Raw genomic sequence first — 10,000 nt, forward strand, 5'->3', positions numbered from 1 at the left:
GGGCGCTGTGATTCGCCAGGGTATAGTGCCAAATATGGCACGTATACCATGATGGACACAGAAACTAAAAATATTGTAGATTTTGATGTCGTTCATGTGAAACAAACCACAAGTTCCCAAGCAATGGAAAAACTAGGTTTTCAGCGTTGCCTCGACCGTGCCCTTGACAGCGGGATTCCCGTGGATGTCGTTGGCACTGATAGACATACAGGAATAAAGGCACTGATGAGAACTGTCTACAAAGATCGCGGAGTTGAGCATCAGGTCGACGTTTGGCACCTTTGTAAAAACATAAAGTCCAAGCTGGCGAATAAAGCCAAGAAAAAAGGATGCGAGGAACTGGCCCCCTGGATTAAATCAGTAACTAATCATCTTTGGTGGTCGTCTATGACATGCGAAGGGAATGCTGAGCTCCTTAAAGAAAAATGGACCAGCATACTGCACCATGTTGCTGACAAGCACAGTTGGGACTCATTCACCCTCTACAACCGTTGCCCATACGATCCCATTTCTGCGACTGCGCGCCGGAAAACTAAGTGGCTAAAAGCAGGTTCACCTGCACACGAAGCTCTGAAGGAGGTTGTTATGGAAAAGAGGCTTCTCAACGACCTGGAACTTCTCTCCAAGTTCATCCATACTGGAGCCCTTGAGGTTTATCACTCGCTCTACAACAAATACATGCCTAAAAGGCAACATTTTAGTCACAAAGGAATGTCTGCACGATCGCAGATGGCTGCTTTAGACCATAACTCGGGAACTGGGCGGGAGCAAATGGTAACATCACGTGGTGATAAGCAGTATCGTTACGTTTATCCCAAGGGCATGAAAGACTGGGTGGTTAAGCCTGTGTTCGAGAAGAAGTCTAAGCAGCACGTGAGGGACATGATGCACCGGGTTTTGGAATCGAGAGCCACAGGGGAGGACATCGAAGAGGTTGAGGTTCCTGACCTGCCAAGGAACATCGCGCCAGTACCCCGCCCACCCAAAGAGGAGCTGCTCGCCCGCCACGCTTCTAGATTTGGAAAGAAAATTTAGCTGTTCTTGTTCAAAGTTTCAAAACCATTGAATCTTAACATAACAGTTCACATTTCGTGCTTAAATAATCTGTTTCATTGAGGGCTTTTTTTGTTGAAGTTAATCTCAGAATAGAAAACAAGCTATTCCCCTTGACCGTTTTGCATACATTGTTATCCCGGCCATGAATAGTTCCCCTCCGCATCCTTATATCCAGTATAGATGCCACTTTCCTCCGGGTACTCTCTTCGGATGGCCCAAACAACACAAGACGGGATAACGCGTCTGTTTCCTTTTCCCAGTCTGTTGTACGTCCACCACGTAAACTGACGGTATCCAGCTAATCTCATACTCCTGTAAATAATCAAGAATATTATGATGTAATAGCGTGCATTCTTAAAATATCAAAACTAGTTTAGTTCATAAGGTTTCGGAATTATCTCCCACTGGAGTGTAAGGTAAGGGAAACACAAAAAGGTTATGGTTGTTGTGTTGATGTTGACTTCACTACCTACGAAAGCATTTATTCAAACTGATACTGTTATTTGAAAAAAAATGTTTCCCCGGTGAAGGGGTATTAACAATTTTAACACTCTTGCCACGAGTATATTGGGCGCTGCAAATTACAGCATTGTAACAAGATAAAACTCGAACAAAGAAAGAAATCCTGGAGAATGTTGACAAAAACATAGTAACAAACTTTTGTCTGTACACTTACAGATTTTTATCAGAGAACCAAGATTTCCTTATTATTTGGCAAGGAGGACAATTATCTAAAACATACTTCACAAGCCTTACGCAAGCTTTAAGCGTGATAATTATTAATATTGCATGTCTTCATTGTTATAAATATCTGTAAACCGTTTACAAACTTACGCATTTGGCGGGGGATCTTCTAGACGATCGCTCCGAACTTGATGGAGCCCAACAAGAGCTGTTTTTAAAACATCTGGTTGCAGGCAAACCGGTCGAAATGATTCATGCTCGATTATGCACTTGTATCGCGTTCCTGCAAAACAAAAACCGCAAACAGCTCACCATTTCAGTTTTTGTAATATTTGCAAACTGTTTTTTAAAGAGGTAAATATTATAGATTCCTTATCAAAAATCTGTAATTACAACAGGTGAATTAAAACATTGTTATTAAAGAAATTTATATTTGTACCTTCGAGGTCCAAGCGATCTCCGAGAACGTCCATCTCCTGGCAACAAAGACTTTCAGTTTCCGTTGGCATGCCCTGACAATTGGTGCAAATGCACCAGTTATGTCTGCCAGGACGCGATTGAATTGCCCCGTCGGCGGTCGACTCTACCGCTTCCGGTGGCTCTTGAGTCACGTTTGAGTCACTTTCGTCTTGTTCGGAGGTGTCGCGCTGTGGCTCAAACATAAACGGGCGTATAACCCCATCTGCCTCGATTTCTAGATCGAGCGATGAGTCGCTATCGCTTTCAACAGGTGTTTCAATGTCACTGTTTGTGTCTTGGGCGGCCATGTTTTACTGCCTTGACTATTCTGACGTCACAGCCTCGCTTACATGAAAGAGATTCAAGATGGCGGCGAGTAATAGCAAAATGACGATTTTTCCTTCCCGATTACTTACGACAAAGATGACAACAGAGCAAATTTTTGCTGTTTTCAGGTATTTTATTGAATGAACTTTCATTTTAGGTAAACTTTTTCTAGACCCTTGTTTCCCTTTAAATAGCATGAATTTTAAACAGCTTGTCTCTACAACGACACGTCCAGTGAGTAATGCGTGCCTAGACCACATCTATACCAATAACCCGCAGCGAATCGAAAACATTGTGTGTCCTAATATTGGTCTTTCCGATCATCTACCAGTAATTATGAGCGTAACCATCAACAAAAAGGTAACATCTACATCAAGCATCGATACATGAAAAATTTTAATGTGGAACAGTTCAAAGCTACGCTCAAAGAAACCCCATGGGACTCAGTGTTTATTTTTGACCACATCGATGATATGCTCTCTTCGTGGGAATTGTTATTTAATACAGCATTGGACTCGAATTGTCCTTGGCGGGTCAAAAGAGTCGCAAAGGCCAGAAAACTACCTTGGCTGAATAGTTCTGTTACCAAGCAGCTGAGGGAGCGGGATAGGCTTTTAAAGATTGCTAAAAGATCGCAAAATCCTGCCGACTGGGAAAGCTACAAGGCAGCTCGGAATAAAGCAGTTTCATTACTGAGAAGAGCTAAGTCCCAATTCTTTAAAACCATTCTTGAACACAAGAAGAACAATCCTAAGGGAATTTGGAAGACCATTAAGTCGCTCATCGGTGTCAATAAACAACAATCAATTCATCGCTTGAGAATCGATGGGCATAATATCGTAAATAATAAAGAAATGGCTGAAGCATTTAATATTCACTTCTCAACAATTGCAAACAAGCTGAGGAATTTGTTACCTGACATACTGTTTGACACCGCTAAACTGGGTTACTTTGTAAGATCACGGAAGGACGAAAGCGCTATCTTCTCGATTCCATCAATAACAGAAAGAGACGACGTTAGCTATCTTCTAAAAAATCGATTCCAATAAATCCACTGGCATTGATGATATCAGTTCTCGAATGCTTAAGTTGGCTGCTCTATTTATTGCACCTTCAATTGCAAGGCTGATCAACCTTTCTCTTTCTTTAAATGTGTTTCCTTGTCGTTGGAAAACTGCCAAGGTGACACCGATCTTCAAGAGCGGAGACCCTGCTGACGTTACAAACTATCGTTTTGCCCATACTGTCGAAGATTGCTGAGAGACATGTTTACAACGCACTCTACAGTTTTCTGTCTGAAAATGACCTAATTTAGACTAGACAATCAGGCTTTCGTCCAAGACATAGTACAGAAACTGCCTTGATAAAGGTCATCGACGATCTCCTATTTAACCTCGATAATGACTGTGTTAGTGGGGTGGTTTTGATTGATTATCGTAAAGCGTTCGACATGATAGATCATACACTGTTGTTAAAGAAACTTGAAGTTTATGGGCTTAGTACGGAAACCCTCTAATGGTTTACCTCTTATCTGACGAATAGACGCCAACTTGTTAAGTTGGGGGATAAACAGTCAAATCTTGCTAACGTTCCTCGTGATATTCCCCAGGGATCTATACACGACCCCATGTTATTTATCGTCTTTATCAATGACTTACCCTTTCATGTTACTTCATCTACGATTGATTTGTATGCTGATGATACAACGTTGACTTCATGTGCGAATTATAGCTCAATTGACAAACTAGAACACAACCTGAATTCTTCAGTTGCTGAAATCGCAAAATGGCAGCTTTCAATAAACTACCGATCAATGAAAGCAAGACCAAAGCTATACTCATTACTGGCAAACGTCTTCCCTCAAAGATCAATTACGAGATGGCTTTAACTATTAATGGAACTAAACTTGAAGTCGTCCCTAGTGTTAAACTGCTTGGTCTTGAAATTGACTTTGAACTTTCATTTAATTCACATGTTGAGGAACTATGTACAAAGCTATCCCAGCGAATCGGAATATTAAAAAAGATACGATCTTGCCTGGCCATGAGACAAAGACTATTGTTTTACAACTCCATGATTAGATCGGTTTTGCATTATGTCAGCTAAATCTGGACTAGCTGCGACAAGGAGAATCTAGGTCGTGTATTGAAGTTGCAAAAACGAGCGGCCAGGGTAATTTCCGATGCCGACAATCAAGCGTCTAGTGTCAAGCTGTTCAATAGACTTCAGTGGCTTCCATTTTATGAGGAATCGAATATAGCTAAATGCGTACAAACTTATCAAGGGTGAAGTACCCTTATATACTGAAGGCTCTTTAATACTCAATAGTCAGCAACACATCGTGCTACAAGATATAGTAACATTAACTTTATTTGTCCAAGATTTAATCGTATGACTGAAGGCGGTAAATCATTCGCAGTTACTACTTGTCAACTTTGGAACAGCTTAAGTCTAGAACTCAGGAATTCCGTATCCTTGGAATCTTTTAGGAACAATTTTAGAAAAAATCTTTTTGCTTTTACAAGGAAGCTTCACCATTTTATAGTTTAACTTTTGATTCATTATTTGCTCTCAAGCCATGTTTTATTTTATTGACAATTAGTTTTCAACTTCTTGTCAGATTTAAATTCTTCGCTTAATTGATGGTCATGTTGGAATTTAACGTACATTGTATTTTTAGCTTTCACATTTCTATGTATCACTTTTTGTTATATTGCATTTGTTTTGTAAGAATTTTTAAATAGAGGGCCACAAGTTTATTAGTTACCTCAACTATTCCGTGCCACCCTCTTTCAAATAAAGTGTATTATTATTATTATTATTGCAAGTTAAGTTTAAAGTTCTACTGTGTCCACCCCCACCAGAACCCCAGCTAGTACCCCTCAAACGTACCAAACTTACGCGAAGAAGACTCTACACGCAAAGACACTACTTAGCAGGGGAGGGATAGGAAAGACTTTTCATGACACGGGTAAAAAGAAATAAAATAAAATAAAAAACAGAGAAATATTACTCATTTTCCGACTGGGAACCCAGTGATAAAAGTTCAATTATTAATTGTTTCTATCTTCTGGACCCGCGACAACTTATAACGGACCCGCGACAATTAACCCGCGACACGCGCCAATTAGACACTCTCCAAATAACGTTGCGGATCTCTCACCGTTTGTGCCAGGAAACCAGAGAACAGATACTATGTTTGCTTACCTCTTGCATCTGCCACAGATTTCTTGAAAGAGACTTGAAACACGCTAGTGCAACGGCAAACGCTCTTGGTCAATCGAACCCGTGGACGAATGGATGTCTAATTTAAGAGTTCAAAATTCTGTACTATCAGAAACTCACAGCATGCGCTCTACCTTGACTATGTTAATTTTGAAGATATGATTGACATTCAATCTCTTGCTGGTGGATAAAATTAATCCGTAACAGACAAGCCGCCACTAAAATATATATTTCCTTGACAATGAATACGTTGATAACCAGGACAAAGGCAAACGATTTTTTTTATCAGTGAGAGTCAGCAATTCAATATATTTTCCTAGCAAGTTCACAGCCAGTTACGTGAAAATATGCTGAACGTCCCAGCCAGCTCGATTACTTCTTCCAGAGTGACTTTTTTTTTGACAAGCGACCCTGCTTGGTACTACTGTAACAACTACATGTACAACAAAAACGCCTGTAGGTGGCTAATAGTATTGAAAATTTGCAGTCTAAATGTGGAACAAATTGAAACTAAAGTAATCTTTTTTTTTTCAATATTTCTTATATCTCCAACGCGCGCTAAACACTTAAGCTAACAAGAGTAGCCCGATGACTTTAAAAAGTTATTAGTGTGCGATCATTTCAAACTGCATATGCCTTAAACATGGCTTAAAAGTGGGTAATTATGTAAAAATCCGGCCGTCCAAATTTGAAAGTAATCGGAACCGTTCTTTGCTGTTTTCGATCTGCCAACATCAGAATCTACTAACCGGCTACTGAGCGAGCCCTAATTTGCATACATCTTCTAGTCTTAGCAATACCCGTTGATTGCGCATGCGCGTATCAACGGGTAAAAACGAATCACTGATCGTATTGAAAATTACAATAGAAATCTCTTTAGCTTGTGATGTTTTCTGTTATCCCAATCGACTCCCGAGTTTGAGAACTGTTGTGCAACTTTGCTGCTTATTATAGTTAAATTTTGTTTTATTATATGGCAAGCTGGAGCACTCTGATTGAGGTTTTTTCTGGTCGGCCAGTACTGACCGTTACTATGGAAACCATCCGTTTCCGTAATTTTTTCTCTCTCCCGGGAAATTTAAGTTGAGCGAAACACAAAAAGCTTTCGAAAAGCGGATTTTTGTTCTTTTTTTTTTTCATCACAACAGGCTAGCGGATACCGGTCACGCGTGACATAGCTCCTTAATTGCTTAGGACCGTACTGGGAAATATCGGCCCTCTATCGTTTTTGGGGGAGCCTCTGCGCTCGATCAATACTTTCACGGAAGTTCAGACCAATATTCCCCAGTACGGCCCTCGCGCTCGGTTAGTATGAGGTAGGTAGATAGACCACTTTCGATATATTCATCATCTCGAGGCTCTGGGGAATAGATATAAGGATTTGTATGAGTTTATTCCCCAGAGCCTCGAGATGATGCCTTTTGTTTCGGACCGAATTTTGATATATCGAAAGTGGGCTATTTAACCTGTTATACTCGCAGACTTGAGACTAGTAGGAGGCTCTAAGAGGAGCGAAGGACGAGTGGAAATATATCACAATGGCGTCTGGGGAACAGTTTGTGATGACCGCTGGGATATAAAAGATGCTCAAGTTGTTTGTCGCGCACTTGGGTTCCTCTCTGCCATCGCTGCTCCACTACGAGCTCGTTTTGGGGAAGGTAGCGGTATAATATGGCTGGACGATGTAGACTGTGCCGGATTCGAGCGCTCTTTAAAAGATTGTGGGAACCGTGGATGGGGTAGACACAACTGTGATCACTATGAAGATGCGTCAGTCGAGTGTTTACGGTCAAGTAAGTGAAAACCAGCATTAGCGCTACATTTTACTTAATTGGTCGGAGCCTCGCTTATTCAGACAAAGGGAGCAGAGGGGTCCTATTTGACCGTTTTTCCAGTTAAATTCACCGTACGAATCGATCTTGTTGATTTGAATCACCGTATGTGATCAAACCAAATACAAACGATCGTGTCACGCTGCTGTGGACGCTGCAGTTGAAATCCTATCCGCGCAATGAGAGCCGCATACAGTAATGCATGTGGGCTTGTCACAAGTGGTCACTTAACAGTATAGAAATAGATAAGAAATGAAAGCGATTTCGGTCTTTTTTATTTTTATTTTTACCATCCTGAATGCAGTACATATTTTTATAATTCCCCCGGCATTGTCAAAATATATAAAAAGTATGAAATACTTTTAAAATACCATCGTTGAAACTTGGAAAGCATCTGTTTACTGGTTTTGATTGGAATCAACAACAGTTTTAATGGCGAAAAAACTAGTCTACGATCGCACTTAATGGCACTTAATGGCACTTTATGGCAGAAGGCTGTAGCTGGTAACAAACTTAAGAAAATTTGTTCGTGTAAAATATTTTTTTTTCTGTGAATCATGAAATGGTCATTTAATTGCCTGTAAGATGTAAAACGGTCATTTTATTTCCTTACTCTGTATTAGGTGCTTTTACTCCTCGAGCTTAACGCCTATATCTTCTTAATTAAAGAAGGTTACAGTTATATTCCTTTGTATAGCTTTCAGCGATCTCGATCGAGGAGAAAGCAACGTCATTTACTCATTTACTTAAATTTTGGGCTCTCAGATTTTAAAATTCGTGTTCTGCGTACTAAGTAAGCCGCGTTCACACACTGCACTTTTAAGCTAAGAGTAAATGACCTCACTTTCTGTTCATATCGAAATAAGAGTTAAAATTATTTTGGATCTAGAATTGTGTAGTAGTTTAATAGTGGCTGGAATATCTTACATTCTGCAAATAGTCAATGATATTTGATCTAAAAGAAATTTCGTTATATACAGTTTGCTCTTATAAAGTATTTTCCCAAAATACTCTTATTTTAATCAGTGGCTCCTGTGGTTTACGTATCCTCACAATACCAGACTGTCGTTGAAGGAGAAACATCCAACATTAGCTGCAACGCGAGTGGTGAACCACAACCAAAACTATCGTGGAAATTTGAAAATGGAGAGCTTCCTACGGGTGCTGTCATTACAAATACTTCGAGCCAGTCACTTCTTCTGTTACCAAAGACTGCAAAGAGTATGGAGGGATGGTACCAGTGTATAGCCAAAAACGAGGCTGGTGAAGAAAGTTCCAATTCTACTCTTCATGTATTAGGTTTGTGTGTTTGTTTTGTGTTGTTTTGTTTTTTTTTTTTTTGGTATGACTTTTGAATATAATTTAGATCACGTGCATGTGGCGTGCTTTTAAAAACAAAAGGATTGGAATTGAATAGATTTACTTTCAAATAAAATCAAGAGAGTATGAAGGTAAGAGAGGTAATCCCTCATATTCGCTCTATTTGCATCGTTATCGCTCTTAAGTTATTTTTAGATCTCCAGCGAGATCCGGTATTCCCACGAGGGTTAACTGATAGCCAATCATATGAGCCCATTTTACCAATGTTGACAACTGAGCGAATTCGGATGCAGTCATTATAAATACTTCGAACCAGTCACTTCTTCAGGTACTAAAGGCTGCAAAGGGTATGAGGGGATTTTATTTTTTATTTATTATTATTTTTCTTTTTTTTTTAATTTATTTAACATAACAGAAGTTTACATTGCACAAGATACATGTATATAAAATAAATAAAAAAAAGAAGAAAAAAAAAAAGAAAACAAATACACCAGTGTACAGCCAAAAACGAGGCTGGTGAAGAATATTCCATTTCTACTCTTCATGTATTAGGTTTGCTTTTCTTTGATGAGTTTCGTATACAAGTTAGTTCACTTTCCGCGTTATTAATAAAAAAAGAGGGTTTGGATTGAATAGATTTATTTTCAAATAAGGTAGATCACAGTTCACAAGGCAGCCAGGCTAGGTTATTTTCCCGCGTTTCCGGTTTAAAAGGAATGCAGCTTATACATGAGAAGCTAGGATTTAAGACCAGACGTTTTGACACTCCTGCCTAGTGCCTTCTTCAGGGGTGATCTAAAGCTGTTACGTGAATCCTTTTATACGCTCACTGGTAGCGCCATTTTTTATTAATGAGGTGTAAATAGGTGTCAGGTACGCTATGTATACTAGTCCTTGCAATGACTGCCAACATTAGTATATCGGACAAAGCAAACGTCACTTTGGCACGCGTTTAAGATGCCCTAACTTCATTTTTTTTTTCTAAAAGAAGAAAAGGAATTAAGTAAATCCATCGAACCCTCGCGAGTCTGTGAAAGTTTGAAGTTGTGATGTTCTGGTTCTCGGCCGTATGAAAGGAGGTCTGAAACCTAATGCAT

The 10,000-nt window shown here is 39.7% G+C and overlaps 3 protein-coding genes across 3 annotated transcripts in view; 2 read left to right on the forward strand and 1 right to left on the reverse strand.

Annotated features, from left to right (window-relative positions):
* The window catches only part of LOC137989091 (uncharacterized), a 1,452-nt gene extending 417 nt beyond the window's left edge, over positions 1 to 1,035 (forward strand). The window contains exon 1 of the mRNA XM_068834979.1: positions 1 to 1,035. This exon is cut by the window's left edge and continues 417 nt beyond it. Within this exon, the coding sequence (XP_068691080.1) occupies positions 1 to 1,035 (1,035 nt within the window).
* The window catches only part of LOC137989093 (hemicentin-1-like), a 68,225-nt gene that overhangs the window by 34,743 nt on the left and 23,482 nt on the right, over positions 1 to 10,000 (forward strand). Inside the window, exons 8-9 of the mRNA XM_068834980.1 lie at positions 7,233 to 7,544; positions 8,610 to 8,882. Of these exons, the coding sequence (XP_068691081.1) occupies positions 7,233 to 7,544; positions 8,610 to 8,882 (585 nt within the window). The remainder of the gene's footprint in view (positions 1 to 7,232; positions 7,545 to 8,609; positions 8,883 to 10,000) is intronic.
* Positions 1,188 to 2,249, reverse strand: LOC137989104 (P2X purinoceptor 7-like). The gene is made up of 3 exons (XM_068834984.1): positions 2,180 to 2,249; positions 1,891 to 2,023; positions 1,188 to 1,368 (listed from the first exon to the last, which is right to left on the reverse strand). The coding sequence occupies exons 1-3, from the start codon at positions 2,247 to 2,249 to the stop codon at positions 1,188 to 1,190; spliced, it is 384 nt and encodes a 127-aa protein (XP_068691085.1).

Source organism: Montipora foliosa, unplaced genomic scaffold (assembly GCF_036669935.1).
Source record: "Montipora foliosa isolate CH-2021 unplaced genomic scaffold, ASM3666993v2 scaffold_439, whole genome shotgun sequence".
Classification (NCBI taxonomy): Eukaryota; Metazoa; Cnidaria; class Anthozoa; order Scleractinia; family Acroporidae; genus Montipora; species Montipora foliosa.

What these genes read in the sequence shown, in the direction of transcription:
- LOC137989104 (XM_068834984.1), bottom strand. Translation starts at nt 2,249, where the DNA reads ATGCCAACGGAAACTGAAAGTCTTTGTTGCCAGGAGATGGACGTTCTC. An exon ending in AGATCGCTTGGACCTCGAAG is followed by an intron (nt 2,024 to 2,179) that starts GTACAAATATAA and finishes TTTGTTTTGCAG; the next exon opens with GAACGCGATACAAGTGCATA. An exon ending in GAAGATCCCCCGCCAAATGC is followed by an intron (nt 1,369 to 1,890) that starts GTAAGTTTGTAA and finishes GATTATTTACAG; the next exon opens with GAGTATGAGATTAGCTGGAT.